The sequence below is a fragment of the Pelobates fuscus genome, chromosome 13 (genome assembly GCF_036172605.1).
Source record: "Pelobates fuscus isolate aPelFus1 chromosome 13, aPelFus1.pri, whole genome shotgun sequence".
Taxonomy (NCBI): domain Eukaryota; kingdom Metazoa; phylum Chordata; class Amphibia; order Anura; family Pelobatidae; genus Pelobates; species Pelobates fuscus.
This window is the reverse complement of record NC_086329.1, coordinates 2,456,092-2,474,857: the sequence shown is the minus strand read 5'-3', so window position 1 is coordinate 2,474,857 and position 18,766 is coordinate 2,456,092. Positions and strand designations below refer to the sequence as shown.

At 52.3% G+C, this 18,766-nt stretch overlaps 1 protein-coding gene across 2 annotated transcripts in view; it reads right to left on the bottom strand.

Annotated features, from left to right (window-relative positions):
- Nucleotides 1–1,220: 1,220 nt before the first annotated feature.
- The window catches only part of TXNDC16 (thioredoxin domain containing 16), a 66,876-nt gene continuing 49,330 nt past the window's right edge, over nucleotides 1,221–18,766 (bottom strand). For both annotated transcript variants that reach the window (XM_063439779.1, XM_063439780.1), the window contains exons 17-20: nucleotides 16,896–17,034; nucleotides 15,735–15,895; nucleotides 2,710–2,900; nucleotides 1,221–1,515 (exon numbers count right to left, since the gene is read on the bottom strand). In XM_063439779.1, coding sequence (XP_063295849.1) covers nucleotides 1,286–1,515; nucleotides 2,710–2,900; nucleotides 15,735–15,895; nucleotides 16,896–17,034 — 721 coding nt within the window. In that variant the 3' untranslated portion in view covers nucleotides 1,221–1,285. The remainder of the gene's footprint in view (nucleotides 1,516–2,709; nucleotides 2,901–15,734; nucleotides 15,896–16,895; nucleotides 17,035–18,766) is intronic.

Genomic DNA, 18,766 nt, shown 5'->3' with positions numbered 1-18,766 from the left:
CATCTGGTTAGCTGTTCCTGCTATGGAATTTGGTTATACCACTTCCTGACAGGACACAAACCCATCGTCGCACTTTGTAGATCTGGACACAAATGATATACAGAAATCTACAGATAGAAAGATTTGTTAAATCTGGAACGTGATTGCCGTAAATCATACACAAAACAAGTAGAGTATTGATTTACAAAAAAATTCTATGCGTTATTCATATAGACCGATAATTCAGATTTTGTACTGAATGCATTTCTAGATACTGCAGGCAGTTTAATATTTATACACAGCCTGTGTATGAGCCTCTAGTAACATCTGAATATTATCTGATTTACAAAGATCTAACCAGGATAGCGGCACCACAATGTAACGTCAGGATCACGGGTAACCGTTTTATTATGCCCTAACGTTGGCGTTAATGGTTATTCATTCAATAAGTCGCACTGACTGTAACAGGAAACCAACAGAAAAAGGACCATTCTACATCACCGGCATATCTCATGGTGAACTTTGAGAAATCGGGCAGAGACAATACTGTCTGTACAACAGTGAGTGAACTGATCCTTTTAATCAATATATTATTGGAATTTGTGTATTGGCTTGGATTTTGTAATGTGCCCTAAGTTAGCTAGCATTGATTATGTTTCCTTTATTCACCTTTAATTCCCTACTAAGTAACCAGTTGCCAGACTTTCATGTACTTTGCATTTGTAAAAACAGATTGACATTTTATTTAAAAAAAAAAAATCATTTCTATACTGAAAATCAAATGACAGTGGAAAATGATCCTTGCTGTGATCGTACTGCTGCTCTGAGATCGTGGTCCTGCCTGTGTGGAGTTAGTCATTCTGGCCCCACTCGGATCTAGATCCACCACAGGCCTTGCTCTAAATTAAGATTGTTGTAACAGAAGAAGCAGAGAATCTTACAGTGCGGCTCACTGTGTGGGCTCGTCAGCACGTTACTGGACAGTTTCCAGGCTCAAAGGGAAACTTCTCTGGGATACTGGTAATCTAAGAAGACTTCCTGATAGAAGCCTGTGTAGTTTTTGGTTATTTAGAATGGTTATTCTGATTCGTTACAGGTCCTTCTAAATGGTTTTATGTTTAAAGATCTTGGGAATGTTACTTCTCACAGTGGGAACCCCCACATTTCCATTAACAGAGGTTCCTAGTCTCTGATGTCTGAGCAGGTCATATACCTCCATCACCCACATACCAGGTGGTACCAGCTGGCAGTATGATTAACACCATCACATTCTCCAGGGAATTCACGGAGCCGCACGTCACTAGGATTATAACTCTGGATGAGTTCTGGGTTCCTTGTCATTTGCTGGGAACCTTGGACCCGTTCCACGTAAACTGGCCAAGGGGCGTCGTACTTCTCTGCCCTCTGTGGGAACTTTCTGTGATTTCATCTTAATAGGGATCTTCTGAGCAGCAAAGTCTGGGACTGTACCATCCATGATGGCTAGGAAATCATAATCACGCAGAGGGGCTTTCCATTCATTCTTCAATAAGGAATCTGGAACAAAACAATAAAAGTAATAGGGCTGATTCAGTAACGTGAGAATTTAAGGTGAATTCAAAGTAAAGGAATTCTCTGTCAGCAATGCTTTCAGTTCAGATTCTTTAGGCATAGCTTTTATAAATTCACTTTGGAGAAATGATTTGTATGTTCTTTCCTCCGTATTCATTTCCACCCAACACACAACGACCCCAGGGCCCAAATACTAAATATCAAATAATTAGATGAAGAAATGTTTCTGTAAATCGTTTAAACACATATCTAGGAATAGAAACACAGGGATGCCGTCACAGTGGGGGAGACAGACTGGCTGCTTAAAGCGTTTTGGTAGCAGAATTAATGTAGGTTTCATTATCACTTTGATGGGCCTTATTCACTAAACAATGAATTGCAGTGAACTAAAAATCACATTGAAACTATAGCTGCAATAAAAAAATACCCCGTATTGTGCCTGAATAGCTATTGTAGCCCTAATTGTACATACATCCACCACAACCACTGTCAGCATGTTGTGGGATATTGGATACCTGACAGATTGACTTATCACAGGATTCCCATGTCCGACACACAATATACTGACATGCAGCCCATCTACAGAGGAACAAAGTAAACTACATAGTGTAGCACTGTCTGGGATAGGTTATCGAAGCCGTGATCCACAAACTGAGACTAAAGGCCACGTATGAGAATGCTTTCCTAAATATTGCAATCTGGAATGGAATCCACTGATTTGTGAATAGATCCCGTCAGTGTACTATCGTTTATTGTCGTTAGATTATACTTTATTGGAATTTTTACTGCTACTGTCATTTTCAAATATTTATTCATTTGCAGCTGTTATGGAAAACAAATGCTAATTTAAATAATAATCTGTTTGGAATTTCGTCCATTAGGTGTTTCCCCACCCCAACAAATCAATATATGCATTTCTTACTTTTGATCTTTCTAAAGATCCCCGTAATTTGATATTTAAGGATGTCCGATTACGGAGCTTGTCTACCAAACAGCTGAAGGATCGACATTAAAAATACATTGAGATCTCAGCGTTCCGAATCAATGAATGACTGAACTGCGTCCATCATGTGCGAATCAAGACTCGAGCAATTCGGAAGCACCAGCCAATTGGCTAATGTTTGTCCCAATCCAAATTTAGATCGATATGAGATTTCTATATTGTGTGTAAGAACTTACAGATGGGCAGTTCAGCTCCTCCTTTGATCATTTCTAACCAATATAAGATGTTGACTTCAGTGAGATGTTGGTCTGACGGTAAAGCAAATACAGGACTTCTAGCATCAAACTGGATAAGAACCAGGACGGGCAGTTGGGGTATGAACCCAAAGTACCTCTTCAGTACGCCATACCCAACTGGTGTGTTGTTTCTAGGACAAGAGGAGAAATTACATTACTTACATACGTAGAATTAAAGAACTGTTTTAATGGCCTCGTTTACAGATTTAAATAGATATTAAAGCGTCTGTCACTGTGAGGGGTCTTTGCTTAATCTGCCGAGACCCCGAAGGTGGCTGCTCTCTTGGCATCATCTCCCTGCCAGTCCTTTCAGCAGGCGTGAATGCGCACAACACTGACATATATGGAGTGCAAGATCCTCAATACACAGGTTATAGCTGGGGAGTAACAAAAGCGGTCTCTCCCCTTTGTCACGCGTTGGATAAATAGGTCAATACAGTCTTTGTCTCAGTATATCTTTGGAAGTTCAGTGAAATTCCAACCCAGTCAATGAGAGGATTTCAGGAAGATTTTATCTTTATGAAAGTCAATCTGAGCTGCTTTAAAAGATTACTATAGTGCCCCCACCCTCAGGGTCCCACTCCCGCCGGGCTCTAGCGGGTGGAAGGGGTTAAACTTACCTTTCTCCAGCGCCGGACGGGGGACTCTCCTCCTCCTCCTCCTCAGCTGAATGCGCATTCAGTCAGTCCATAGGAAAGCATTCTCAATGCTTTCCTATGGACGCTGGCATCTTCTCACTGTGAAAATCATAGTCGAAAGCGCCTCTAGCGGCTGTCAATGAGACAGCCACTAGAGGCTGGATTAACCCTATTATAAATATATATATATAATTCTCTGAAACTGCTATGTTTACTGCAAAAAGGGTTAACCCTAGCTGGACCTGGCACCCAGACCACTTAATTAAGCTGAAGTGGTCTGCGTGCCTATAGTGGTCCTTTAACCTTCCTCAGGAACAGTAGGCAGCTGTCGGAGACCTCTGGTGTAGAATATGCCAATCAATGGGCACTCTGTTCTGAGTTGTGACAAAGAGGTAAAAAAAAGAAGTACAGACCAGAGGCTGGAGAGGCTGCGTTCTCACTAAATAAATACACTTAAAGCAGAGGATTACATTCAAACCCACTGGGGGGAAATGCCATATTTTAAATAAGGAGTCGTTCAATCTTGTTTATGTGCTGGGGCTTGCATGGTACTGTAATCTGTTAATGCTGTCTGAGGGAAGTGCTCTGGGTGCCGTGGTCCTGCCAGTTAGTACAGTGCTCCCCAACCTTTTTATCGCCGCGGACCGGCAAACGTTTGATAATTTTTCCGTGGCCCGCTTGTTTTGATTTAATAAGACAAAAAAAAACAGTCACATATATTAAAAAACACGCAGACACATACATAGTCAGAAAATCACAAACACAGTCACATAAAGACATAGACTCAAAATTGTGTGTATGTGTGTGTGAGCGGTGCAGTGTGTATGTGAGGGTGGCAGTGTGTGTGAGAGTTGCAGTGTGTGTGTGTTTGGGGCGGTGTGTGTATGGGGGGCAGTGTTTGTGGGGCAGTGTGTGTAGTGTGTGTATGGGTCAGTGTTTGCGGGGAAGTGTGTGTATGTGGGCAGTGTTTGTGGGGCAGTGTGTGTAGTGTGTGTATGGGGCAATGTGTGTAGTGTGTGTATGGGGCAGTGTTTGTGGGGCAGTGTGTGTAGTGTGTGTATGGGGCAATGTGTGTAGTGTATGTATGGGGCAGTGTTTGTGGGGCAGTGTGTGTAGTGTGTGTATGGGGCAATGTGTGTAGTGTGTGTATGGGGCAGTGTTTGTGGGGCAGTGTGTGTAGTGTGTGTATGGGGCAGTGTTTGTGGGGCAGTGTATGTAGTGTGTGTATGGGGCAATGTGTGTAGTGTGTGTATGGGGCAGTGTTTGTGGGGCAGTGTGTGTAGTGTGTGTATGGGGCAATGTGTGTAGTGTGTGTATGGGGCAGTGTTTGTGGGGCAGTGTGTGTAGTGTGTGTATGGGGCAATGTGTGTAGTGTGTGTATGGGGCAGTGTTTGTGGGGCAGTGTGTGTAGTGTGTGTATGGGGCAGTGTTTGTGGGGCAGTGTATGTAGTGTGTGTATGGGGCAGTGTTTGTGGGGCAGTGTGTGTAGTGTGTGTATGGGGCAGTGTGTGTATGGGGCAGTGTTTGTGGGGCAGTGTGTGTAGTGTGTGTATGGGGCAATGTGTGTAGTGTGTGTATGGGGCAGTGTTTGTGGGGCAGTGTGTGTAGTGTGTGTATGGGGCAGTGTTTGTGGGGCAGTGTGTGTAGTGTGTGTATGGGGCAGTGTTTGTGGGGCAGTGTGTGTAGTGTGTGTATGGGGCAATGTGTGTAGTGTGTGTATGGGGCAGTGTGTGTAGTGTGTGTATGGGGCAGTGTTTGTGGGGCAGTGTGTGTAGTGTGTGTATGGGGCAATGTGTGTAGTGTGTGTATGGGGCAGTGTGTGTAGTGTGTGTATGGGGCAGTGTGTGTAGTGTGTGTATGGGGCAGTGTGTGTAGTATGTGTATGGGGCAGTGTTTGTGGGGCAGTGTGTGTAGTGTGTGGATGGGGCAATGTGTGTAGTGTGTGTATGGGGCAGTGTTTGTGGGGCAGTGTGTGTATGGGGGGTAAGAAGGGTAGGGAGGCTTTTTTTTTATTTATTTAATTGAACTTAATATATTCATGTCCCCCCTCCCTCCTCTCCCCCCTCTTACCTTTACTGGGAGGAGGGGGGACATTTCTCAGTCCCTGGTGGTCCGGTGGGGATTCCCTGGTGGTCCGGTGGTGGTGAGGTGAACTCTAGCCCAGTTACAGGGTTAGAGTTCACTCTCGCGAGATTTGGAGCGTTGCCGTGGTTACCGCGGCAACGCTCCAAATTTCGCGAGAGGAGGACCCGGAGGAGCTGCAGGTAAGAGCTCCCGGGTCCTCTCTCATTCCCTCCGCTGCCGGCTGTCAGCACAGTGCCTGCAGACCGGGGAGGGAGATCTCGGATCTCCCCTCCGGTCCGCAGGCACATTGCAGGGCTGGCACTTGGGCAATGCCAGCCCTGCATTAGCCGGCAGGCTCGCACACCCCTGGGCGGCCCGGTACCGTTTGATCCACGGACCGGTACCGGTCCGCGGCCCGGGGGTTGGGGATCACTGAGTTAGTAGATTCAGTAATGTTTACATTCACCTCTAGTGACGCTTCCTATCAGGGAATCCAGTGTGGGGGGGTTGAGGTCCTCATTAAATGGCACTTAGAAAGCTGGATAACATTTAAACCGTTACTCCAACCACCATGACTACTTCAGTGATGTGAAGTGGTGGTCATGGTGGTGGGATTCTGGATGTGCAATGTTTCACATAATTCTGGCACTTGTGTGTTTGGTGGGTTCCACTCTCAGTCAGAGAGTCTCCATCCCGGAGCTCCAGTCCCCTTCCCTCAGTCTCCATCCCAGAGCTCCAGTCTCCTCTGCTCACTGAGCTCATCCATCCCAGAGCTCAAGTCCCCTCCGCTCACTGAGCTTCTCCATTTCAGAGCTCCAGTCCTCTATCAGAGCTTCTCCATCCCAGATCTTCAGTTCCCTCCTCCATCCCAGAGCTCCAGAACCCTCCTCTCAGTCAGAGCTCCTCCAGCCCAGAGCTCCAGTCCCATGCCTTCAGTTAGAGCTCCTCCAGCACCCTCCTCTGGGTGAGAGGAGGAGACTGGAGCTCTGAGCTCCTCCACCCCAGAGGTCCAGTCCGCTCACTCAGAGCTTCTGTCCTCTCCATCCCAGAGCTCCATTCCTCTCCTCAGTCAGAGCTTCTCCACCCCAGAGCTCCAGTCCCATCCGCTCACTGAGCTTCTCCATCCCAGAGCTCCAGTCCCCTCTGCTCACTGAGCTCCTCCATCCCAGAGCTCCAGTCCCCTCTGCTCACTGAGCTCCTCCATCCCAGAGCTCCAGTCCCCTCTGCTCACTGAGCTCCTCCATCCCAGAGCTCCAGTCCCCTCAGCTCACTGAGCTTCTCCATCCCAGAGCCCCAGTCCCCTCTTCCCAGTCAGAGCTTCTCCATCCCAGAGCTCCAGTCCCCTTTCCTTACGGAGCTCCTCCATCCCAGAGCTCCAGTCCCCTCTGTTCACTGAGCTCCTCCATCCCAGAGCTCCAGTCCCCTCTGCTCATTGAGCTTCTCCATCCCAGAGCCCCAGTACCCTCTTCACAGTCAAAGCTCCTCCATCCCAGAGCTCAAGTCCCCTCTGCTCACTGAGCTCCTCCATCCCAGAGCTCCAGTCCCCGCCTCTGTCAGAGAGTCTCCATCCCGGAGCTCCAGTCCCCTCCTCTCAGTCAGTCTCCATCCCGGAGCTCCAGTCCCCTCCTCTCAGTCAGTCTCCATCCCGGAGCTCCAGTCCCCTCCTCTCAGTCTCCATCCCAGAGCTCCAGTACCCTCTCCATCCCAGAGCTCCAGTCCCCTCCTGTCAGAGATTCTCCAGCCCAGAGCTCCAGTACCCTCTCCAGCCCAGAGCTCCAGTCCCATACCTTCAGTCAGAGCTCCTCCAGCACCCTCCTCTGGGTGAGAGGAAGAGACTGGAGCTCTGAGCTCCTCCACACCAGAGGTCCCGTCCGCTCCCTCAGAGCTTCTGTCCCCTCCATCCCAGAGCTCCATTCCTCTCCTCAGTCAGAGCTCCTCCATCCCAGAGCTCCAGTCCCATCCTCTCAGTCAGAGCTCCTATATCCCAGAGGTCCCGTCTGCTCTGCTCACTGAGCTCCTCCATCCCAGAGCTCCAGTCCCCTCTTCCCAGTCAGAGCTTCTCCATCCCAGAGCTCCAGTCCCCTCTGCTCACTGAGCTCCTCCATCCCAGAGCTCCAGTCCCCTCCTCTCAGTCAGAGAGTCTCCATCCCAGAGCTCCAGTCCCCTCCGCTCACTGAGCTCCTCCATCCCAGAGCTCCAGTCCCCTCCTGTCAGTCAGAGCTTCTCCATCCTAGAGCTCCATTCCTCTCCTCAGTCAGAGCTTCTCCATCCCAGAGCTCCATTCCTCTCCTCAGTCAGAGCTTCTCCATCCCAGAGCTCCAGTCCCCTCTGCGCACTGAGCTCCTCCTCTATCCCAGAGCTCCAGTCCCCTCTGTTCACTGAGCTCCTCCATCCCAGAGCTCCAGTCCCACCCCTTCAGTCAGAGCTCCTCCAGCAACCTCCTTTGGGTGAGAGGAGGAGACTGGAGCTCTGAGCTCCTTCACCCCAGAGCTCCAGTCCCCTCTGCTCACTGAGCTCCTCCATCCCAAAGCTCCAGTCCCCTCTGCTCACTGAGCTCCTCCATCCCAGAGCTCCAGTCCCCTCTGCTCACTGAGCTCCTCCATCCCAGAGCTCCAGTCCCCTCTGCTCACTGAGCTCCTCCATCCCAGAGCTCCAGTCCCCTCTGCTCACTGAGCTCCTCCATCCCAGAGCTCCAGTCCCCTCTGCTCACTGAGCTCCTCCATCCCAGAGCTCCAGTCCCCTCTCCATCCCAGAGCTCCAGTCCCCTCTCCATCCCAGAGCTCCAGTCCCCTCTGCTCACTGAGCTCCATCCCAGAGCTCCAGTCCCCTCTGCTCACTGAGCTCCATCCCAGAGCTCCAGTCCCCTCTGCTCACTGAGCTCCATCCCAGAGCTCCAGTCCCCTCTGCTCACTGAGCTCCATCCCAGAGCTCCAGTCCCCTCTGCTCACTGAGCTCCATCCCAGAGCTCCAGTCCCCTCTGCTCACTGAGCTCCAGTCCCCTCTGCTCACTGAGCTCCAGTCCCCTCTGCTCACTGAGCTCCAGTCCCCTCTGCTCACTGAGCTCCAGTCCCCTCTGCTCACTGAGCTCCATCCCAGAGCTCCAGTCCCCTCTGCTCACTGAGCTCCATCCCAGAGCTCCAGTCCCCTCTGCTCACTGAGCTCCATCCCAGAGCTCCAGTCCCCTCTGCTCACTGAGCTCCTCCATCCCAGAGCTCCAGTCCCCTCTGCTCACTGAGCTCCTCCATCCCAAAGCTCCAGTCCCCTCTGCTCACTGAGCTCCTCCATCCCAGAGCTCCAGTCCCCTCTGCTCACTGAGCTCCTCCATCCCAGAGCTCCAGTCCCCTCTGCTCACTGAGCTCCTCCATCCCAGAGCTCCAGTCCCCTCTGCTCACTGAGCTCCTCCATCCCAGAGCTCCAGTCCCCTCTGCTCACTGAGCTCCTCCATCCCAGAGCTCCAGTCCCCTCTGCTCACTGAGCTCCTCCATCCCAGAGCTCCAGTCCCCTCTGCTCACTGAGCTCCATCCCAGAGCTCCAGTCCCCTCTCCTCTGCTCACTGAGCTCCAGTCCCCTCTCCTCTGCTCACTGAGCTCCAGTCCCCTCTCCTCTGCTCACTGAGCTCCAGTCCCCTCTGCTCACTGAGCTCCAGTCCCCTCTGCTCACTGAGCTCCATCCCAGAGCTCCAGTCCCCTCTGCTCACTGAGCTCCATCCCAGAGCTCCAGTCCCCTCTGCTCACTGAGCTCCATCCCAGAGCTCCAGTCCCCTCTGCTCACTGAGCTCCATCCCAGAGCTCCAGTCCCCTCTGCTCACTGAGCTCCATCCCAGAGCTCCAGTCCCCTCTGCTCACTGAGCTCCATCCCAGAGCTCCAGTCCCCTCTGCTCACTGAGCTCCATCCCAGAGCTCCAGTCCCCTCTGCTCACTGAGCTCCATCCCAGAGCTCCAGTCCCCTCTGCTCACTGAGCTCCATCCCAGAGCTCCAGTCCCCTCTGCTCACTGAGCTCCATCCCAGAGCTCCAGTCCCCTCCGCTCACTGAGCTCCATCCCAGAGCTCCAGTCCCCTCCGCTCACTGAGCTCCATCCCAGAGCTCCAGTCCCCTCCGCTCACTGAGCTCCATCCCAGAGCTCCAGTCCCCTCCGCTCACTGAGCTCCATCCCAGAGCTCCAGTCCCCTCCGCTCACTGAGCTCCATCCCAGAGCTCCAGTCCCCTCCGCTCACTGAGCTCCATCCCAGAGCTCCAGTCCCCTCCGCTCACTGAGCTCCATCCCAGAGCTCCAGTCCCCTCCGCTCACTGAGCTCCATCCCAGAGCTCCAGTCCCCTCCGCTCACTGAGCTCCATCCCAGAGCTCCAGTCCCCTCCGCTCACTGAGCTCCATCCCAGAGCTCCAGTCCCCTCCGCTCACTGAGCTCCATCCCAGAGCTCCAGTCCCCTCCGCTCACTGAGCTCCATCCCAGAGCTCCAGTCCCCTCCGCTCACTGAGCTCCATCCCAGAGCTCCAGTCCCCTCCGCTCACTGAGCTCCAGTCCCCTCCGCTCAGAGTTCCAGTCCCCTCCGCTCAGAGTTCCAGTCCCCGAGCTCCAGTCCCCTCCGCTCACAGAGCTCCAGTCCCCGAGCTCAAGTCCCCTCCGCTCACAGAGCTCCAGTCCCCTCCGCTCACAGAGCTCCAGTCCCCTCCGCTCACAGAGCTCCAGTCCCCTCCGCTCAGAGCTCCAGTCCCCTCCGCTCACAGAGCTCCAGTCCCCGAGCTCCAGTCCCCTCCGCTCAGAGCTCCAGTCCCCGAGCTCCAGTCCCCTCCGCTCAGAGCTCCAGTCCCCGAGCTCCAGTCCCCTCCGCTCACAGAGCTCCAGTCCCCTCCGCTCACAGAGCTCCAGTCCCCTCCGCTCAGAGCTCCAGTCCCCGAGCTCCAGTCCCCTCCGCTCAGAGCTCCAGTCCCCTCCGCTCACAGAGCTCCAGTCCCCTCCGTTCAGAGCTCCAGTCCCCGAGCTCCAGTGCCCTCCGCTCAGAGCTCCAGTCCCCGAGCTCCAGTCCCCTCCGCTCACAGAGCTCCAGTCCCCTCCGCTCACAGAGCTCCAGTCCCCGAGCTCCAGTCCCCTCCGCTCACAGAGCTCCAGTCCCCTCCGCTCACAGAGCTCCTCCATCCCCGAGCTCCAGTCCCCTCCGCTCAGAGCTCCTCCATCCCCGAGCTCCTCCATCCCCGAGCTCCAGTCCCCTCCGCTCACAGAGCTCCTCCATCCCCGAGCTCCAGTCCCCTCCGCTCACAGAGCTCCTCCATCCCAGAGCTCCAGTCCCCTCCGCTCACAGAGCTCCTCCATCCCAGAGCTCCAGTCCCCTACGCTCAGAGCTCCTCCATTCCAGAGCTCCAGTCCCCTCCGCTCACAGAGCTCCAGTCCCCTCCGCTCACAGAGCTCCAGTCCCCTCCGCTCACAGAGCTCCATCCCAGAGCTACAGTCCCCTCCGCTCAGAGCTCCATCCCCGAGCTCCAGTCCCCTCCGCTCACAGAGCTCCATCATCCCAGAGCTCCAGTCCCCTCCGAGCTCCTCCATCCCAGAACCCCAGTCCCCTCCGAGCACCTCCATCCCAGAGCTCCAGTCCCCTCCGAGCTCCTCCATCCCAGAGCTCCAGTCCCCTCCGAGCTCCTCCATCCCAGAGCTCCTCCATCCCAGAGCTCCAGTCCCCTCTGCTCACTGAGCTCCATCCCAGAGCTCCAGTCCCCTCTGCTCACTGAGCTCCATCCCAGAGCTCCAGTCCCCTCTGCTCACTGAGCTCCATCCCAGAGCTCCAGTCCCCTCTGCTCACTGAGCTCCATCCCAGAGCTCCAGTCCCCTCTGCTCACTGAGCTCCAGTCCCCTCTGCTCACTGAGCTCCATCCCAGAGCTCCAGTCCCCTCTGCTCACTGAGCTCCATCCCAGAGCTCCAGTCCCCTCTGCTCACTGAGCTCCAGTCCCCTCTGCTCACTGAGCTCCATCCCAGAGCTCCAGTCCCCTCTGCTCACTGAGCTCCATCCCAGAGCTCCAGTCCCCTCTGCTCACTGAGCTCCATCCCAGAGCTCCAGTCCCCTCTGCTCACTGAGCTCCATCCCAGAGCTCCAGTCCCCTCCGCTCAGAGCTCCTCCATCCCCGAGCTCCAGTCCCCTCCGCTCAGAGCTCCTCCATCCCAGAGCTCCAGTCCCCTCCGCTCAGAGCTCCTCCATCCCCGAGCTCCAGTCCCCTCCGCTCACAGAGCTCCTCCATCCCCGAGCTCCAGTCCCCTCCGCTCACAGAGCTCCTCCATCCCCGAGCTCCAGTCCCCTCCGCTCACAGAGCTCCTCCATCCCCGAGCTCCAGTCCCCTCCGCTCACAGAGCTCCTCCATCCCCGAGCTCCAGTCCCCTCCGCTCACAGAGCTCCAGTCCCCTCCGCTCACAGAGCTCCAGTCCCCTCCGCTCACAGAGCTCCAGTCCCCTCCGCTCACAGAGCTCCATCCCAGAGCTCCAGTCCCCTCCGCTCAGAGCTCCATCCCAGAGCTCCAGTCCCCTCCGCTCACAGAGCTCCATCCCAGAGCTCCAGTCCCCTCCGCTCACAGAGCTCCATCATCCCAGAGCTCCAGTCCCCTCCGAGCACCTCCATCCCAGAGCTCCAGTCCCCTCCGAGCTCCTCCATCCCAGAGCTCCAGTCCCCTCCGAGCTCCTCCATCCCAGAGCTCCTCCATCCCAGAGCTCCAGTCCCCTCTCCATCCCAGAGCTCCAGTCCCCTCTGCTCACTGAGCTCCATCCCAGAGCTCCAGTCCCCTCTGCTCACTGAGCTCCATCCCAGAGCTCCAGTCCCCTCTGCTCACTGAGCTCCAGTCCCCTCTGCTCACTGAGCTCCAGTCCCCTCTGCTCACTGAGCTCCAGTCCCCTCTGCTCCCAGAGCTCCAGTCCCCTCTGCTCCCAGAGCTCCAGTCCCCTCTGCTCCCAGAGCTCCAGTCCCCTCTGCTCCCAGAGCTCCAGTCCCCTCTGCTCCCAGAGCTCCAGTCCCCTCTGCTCCCAGAGCTCCAGTCCCCTCTGCTCCCAGAGCTCCAGTCCCCTCTGCTCCCAGAGCTCCAGTCCCCTCTGCTCCCAGAGCTCCAGTCCCCTCTGCTCCCAGAGCTCCAGTCCCCTCTGCTCACTGAGCCCCATCCCAGAGCTCCAGTCCCCTCTGCTCACTGAGCCCCATCCCAGAGCTCCAGTCCCCTCTGCTCACTGAGCCCCATCCCAGAGCTCCAGTCCCCTCTGCTCACTGAGCTCCATCCCAGAGCTCCAGTCCCCTCTGCTCACTGAGCTCCATCCCAGAGCTCCAGTCCCCTCTGCTCACTGAGCTCCATCCCAGAGCTCCAGTCCCCTCTGCTCACTGAGCTCCATCCCAGAGCTCCAGTCCCCTCTGCTCACTGAGCTCCATCCCAGAGCTCCAGTCCCCTCTGCTCACTGAGCTCCATCCCAGAGCTCCAGTCCCCTCTGCTCACTGAGCTCCATCCCAGAGCTCCAGTCCCCTCTGCTCACTGAGCTCCATCCCAGAGCTCCAGTCCCCTCTGCTCACTGAGCTCCATCCCAGAGCTCCAGTCCCCTCTGCTCACTGAGCTCCATCCCAGAGCTCCAGTCCCCTCTGCTCACTGAGCTCCATCCCAGAGCTCCAGTCCCCTCTGCTCACTGAGCTCCATCCCAGAGCTCCAGTCCCCTCTGCTCACTGAGCTCCATCCCAGAGCTCCAGTCCCCTCTGCTCACTGAGCTCCATCCCAGAGCTCCAGTCCCCTCCGCTCACAGAGCTCCAGTCCCCTCCGCTCACAGAGCTCCAGTCCCCGAGCTCCAGTCCCCTCCGCTCACAGAGCTCCAGTCCCCGAGCTCCAGTCCCCTCCGCTCACAGAGCTCCAGTCCCCGAGCTCCAGTCCCCGAGCTCCAGTCCCCGAGCTCCAGTCCCCTCCGCTCACAGAGCTCCAGTCCCCGAGCTCCAGTCCCCTCCGCTCACAGAGCTCCAGTCCCCTCCGCTCACAGAGCTCCAGTCCCCTCCGCTCACAGAGCTCCAGTCCCCGAGCTCCAGTCCCCTCCGCTCACAGAGCTCCAGTCCCCTCCGCTCACAGAGCTCCAGTCCCCTCCGCTCACAGAGCTCCAGTCCCCTCCGCTCACAAAGCTCCAGTCCCCGAGCTCCAGTCCCCTCCGCTCACAAAGCTCCAGTCCCCGAGCTCCAGTCCCCTCCGCTCACAGAGCTCCAGTCCCCTCCGCTCAGAGCTCCAGTCCCCGAGCTCCAGTCCCCTCCGCTCACAGAGCTCCAGTCCCCTCCGCTCAGAGCTCCAGTCCCCGAGCTCCAGTCCCCTCCGCTCACAGAGCTCCAGTCCCCGAGCTCCAGTCCCCTCCGCTCACAGAGCTCCAGTCCCCTCCGCTCAGAGCTCCTCCATCCCCGAGCTCCAGTCCCCTCCGCTCACAGAGCTCCTCCATCCCCGAGCTCCAGTCCCCTCCGCTCACAGAGCTCCTCCATCCCCGAGCTCCAGTCCCCTCCGCTCACAGAGCTCCTCCATCCCCGAGCTCCAGTCCCCTCCGCTCACAGAGCTCCTCCATCCCAGAGCTCCAGTCCCCTCCGCTTACAGAGCTCCTCCATCCCAGAACTCAAGTCCCCTCCGCTCACAGAGCTCCAGTCCTCTCCGCTCAGAGCTCCATCCCCGAGCTCCAGTCCCCTCCGCTCACAGAGCTCCATCATCCCAGAGCTCCAGTCCCCTCCGAGCTCCATCATCCAAGAGCTCGAGTCCCCTCCGAGCTCCTCCATCCCAGAGCCCCAGTCCCCTCCGAGCTCCTCCATCCCAGAGCTCCAGTCCCCTCCGAGCTCCTCCATCCCAGAGCTCCAGTCCCCTCCGAGCTCCTCCATCCCAGAGCTCCTCCATCCCAGAGCTCCAGTCCCCTCCGAGCTCCTCCGTCCCAGAGCTCCAGTCCCCTCCGAGCTCCTCCATCCCAGAGCTCCAGTCCCCTCCGAGCTCCTCCATCCCAGAGCTCCAGTCCCATCCCTTCAGTCAGAGCTCCTCCAGCACCCTCCTCTGGGTGAGAGGAGGAGACTGGAGCTCTGAGCTCCTTCACCCCAGAGGTCCCATCCGCTCACTCATAACTCCCTTCCTCTCAGTCAGAGCTCCTCCATCCCAGAGCTCCAGTCCCCTCTGCTGACTGAGATATTCCATCCCAGAGCTCCAGTCCCCTCTGCTGACTGAGCTCCTCCATCCCAGAGCTCCAGTCCCCTCTGCTGACTGAGCTCCTCCATCTGTTGTGCCTAATCATTAAATTCATGAAGCACCAATATCCAAAAAATAAATCAATACCCAATAGATAGAAAATAGATAGGAAATAGAAATCACACAGAGACCAAGTTGAATATAAGAATTCACACTACACTTAATTTGCTTAGATCCCTTTGTGGATAATAAAGTTTTACTCATTTAAGTAGTTGCATGCATTTACTTCAAACAGCTTAGTATCTAGATTTATCAGCTTAAGTATACATCACCATTAGAGAAGCTTGGTTGTCTCCTTGCCTCACATGACTGGGGGGGGAACTCAGGCTGTCACTCGGAGAGACCCTCTCTTCTGGGAACAGCAGAAACCAGTAACACGCGTCCGCATTACAGGTGGGTAGTTCTCCAAGTGAGCGCAAGATTCCCTTAGTCTTATATACCTGTCTTCAAGGACAGTCAGTAGTTCCTTATCAGTGCAGCCCAGCAAAAGACCTTGATACAAGCAGCTGGATGGACCTGGCAGTTGGCCAGACTGTTCAGGACCACCAGAACTTATGCCAAGTCTTGTGCGGTTAATTATCTCTTATCTACAAGCTTTCTTTGTACTGTTCTAGAGATGGCAACATACATTTTTGATGGCAACATAAATTTCTCAAACTGCTGAAGTGCTGTGTCAGCGTAGTAGACAGCTGTAGTGCTGTGTCAGCTCTTAATAGCTGTGGCATAAAGCCTTCAAGCTGCATCTAGTAATATGTGCTATGTGTGCTTATATGCTTATCTATAAATATTTGATTGATCACTATTGAGCAAGTCAATCATACTTAATTAATATGGAATATTATCACACCATCCCAGAGTTTATGTCCCCTCCTATCACTCAAAGCTCCTGCTCCTCCTGCACAAAGCTGAAATTCCCTCCTTTCACTTCCTCCTGCCCAGAGCTCCAGTTAAATCCTTCTATTCCCTGCTCCAGACACCAAATTTCACAATTTTAAAAACGTGTTTGTTTTTTTTACATTTCTTCAATCTAGATCCCGTTAATAAATGTCCATTTTTACTTACAGATTGATCCAGCCAGTCCGATACGACTCCAAGTACCTTCCTCGCACCAAGCTCGAGATCGATTTTCCATCACGGTGACCAATCCTGCCGTCTGAGAATAAAAGCAGTAAAGGCTTTTTAGGCGTGAAGAAAGAAGGAAAACTTTCCACTGTGATCTCTGGCTGCAAAAAATTATAAAAAAAAAAACAGATTAAAGAGTTTGTGATAATTGGTATTTGTAACATTCTGCTTCTGAGTTAGACAAGAGCTTTGTCTGAAGGCCGAGTACTCTAGGTTACGGGGCAGATAAAGCACACTGTGAGCTAAGCCATGGGCTTCTGCCCTCCGTTTATCTCCTAAAACCAGACCCTCGCTGGAGATTAAATATATAGAAAAAGAAGAAACATGATTTCATTATCAGCACCTTCTCCCCGTGTACTTAATAAAACCATCTTCCCCCAGACTCTGCCCTAGTCTTCAATCCTCCCAGGGTACCGGTCCCCATCAAACTATTGTTACAATCGGTTTCATTTATTATATTGTATAAACAGGGGCGTCTTCACACGGTAATTTACGCACCTGAGGAAGACACAGGACGAGGGTCGAAACGCGTTGTGCTTGCTGTGAATTTGGACTGTGGCATACCAGTTACCTTAATATAAGGATTTTAGATTTGTTTGAAATAAATGTTACTTATTTTTACCTTAACTGGTTTTGCCGTTGAGGACAAAGTCACTCCAAACACTTCGGTGGAATCCCAGTATCACACCAAAAAGCCGAATTACCTGAGCCAGTTATATAGACAGGCTCAGAAACATGTGAGTGTGATAATTATAAGACTCCAACTGTGATTGTTTTATATATTACAAGAACCATATTGCCCTATGAGTGTGGTGTTTTTTTTTAGTATATATTAGGGTATTCCATTTATTTTGGGCTGATGAATACTATAGCCATTGCTGCTGCCCAGTAGTTGTGGGAGTTTGAGCGCAGGGCTTAATTTTTTTTTTTTTTATATAAACATTTTTATTTACACCCTTTGGGCCACTGTGATGCACTTTATGGTTACGGATATGGATCTATAATGTTATTCCATGTTGACTTATGCGCTGTACACTATTTTGTATTTCTGGCGTTATGATGAAACAATATATAAGAATATGTATTACAAAGAAAACTCACAAACACTCCAAGTGATTGGTACTTGATCAGATGAACAATCTCCTCTGCCGTCAAGGTCTGGAGAGAAACGCCATAGGTCGTTTTATCATCGCTCCTGGTAAAAAGGATGGCTGGAGGAGACACGCCGAACTTGTCAGACCTAACAAAACAAAAACGGATGCATTTATATTAAATTCTCTGAGGGTTATTAATGCCATTATCTGGTATTTCACATTAGAGACTAAAACCGCTTAACTGGAAGAATTATCGAAGTCGGCTAAGCTTCTTTTAGACTATTAGACTATAGCCTAAAATGTAACTGAATTCCTGCCAATTGTCATGTTGGTAATAACCGCATTAAAATTGTGTATTTACTATAACGAGCACTGTGTGAGTGACGCTCCAATACGAATATGGCTTTAAATATCCCGCTGTACCAACCAGTCAGAGTGATGGGATTCAGTGTAATAGTATCTGGAAAGACAGCGTTCCAGTGCAGGGTACAGCGCTACAACCCATGCGTCATAAATCACTGAAACGCAATAAATCTGACGCTCCGCGTGTTTTAAGTGGATAATTTCCTGCCAGAGAACTACGATCACAGATTGTCTGCTTCCAGCAAAAAACACAGCCAGACCCAGTGATACAGTACAGAAAATATAAGACAATGATGGCTGGCCTCCCCAATACAGACTTACCTACATGTCTTAGGCTAACTAAAGGTAAGTATTTGTACAATGGTGTATGTTGTTACAGCATGAACGCATGGAGAATCATGTCTGAGGAATAATAAGACACTTAACGTTGCCTTTCCTACGGTCCTTCTTTTCTGGGAGATCCTAAGAATGCAATATAATCTGTTTGTTTTCCTTACTTGTTCTGCGTAAGGCGAGCCCAGGAAGGTGGAAAATGCTGAATAAAGACGGAGGAATTAGATCTGGCTGAGCATCAGAGCTCAGAAAGGACAGAGAAGGTGAACGCTGGCACGCAACGTACAGTGAAAACACGGCTTTCATATGGGATTGATCAAACTAGACTGGAATAGTTTTCCCATGTAATCGCAGCCTGGGGGAATGGTGTGTCACAGCATGTTCAGGCTTAACAGAGGGAGAGCGATAAACCGTTTAACCGGCAGTTAGATATAACACAGGTTATGATCTCACAGGACGGAAACACAGGTATATAGTTAGCTCAGATATACTATACACAGGTATATAGCTAGCTCAGATATACTATACACAGGTATATAGCTAGCTCAGATACACTATACACAGGTATATAGTTAGCTCAGATACACTATACACAGGTATATAGCTAGCTCAGATACACTATACACAGGTATATAGCTAGCTCAGATACACTATACACAGGTATATAGTTAGCTCAGATACACTATACACAGGTATATAGTTAGCTCAGATACACTATACACAGGTATATAGTTAGCTCAGATACACTATACACAGGTATATAGCTAGCTCAGATACACTATACACAGGTATATAGCTAGCTCAGATACACTATACACAGGTATATAGCTAGCTCAGATACACTATACACAGGTATATAGCTAGCTCAGATACACTATACACAGGTATATAGCTAGCTCAGATACACTATACACAGGTATATAGCTAGCTCAGATATACTATACACAGGTATATAGCTAGCTCAGATATACTATACACAGGTATATAGCTAGCTCAGATATACTATACACAGGTATATAGCTAGCTCAGATATACTATACACAGGTATATAGCTAGCTCAGATATACTATACACAGGTATATAGCTAGCTCAGATATACTATACACAGGTATATAGCTAGCTCAGATATACTATACACAGGTATATAGCTAGCTCAGATACACTATACACAGGTATATAGCT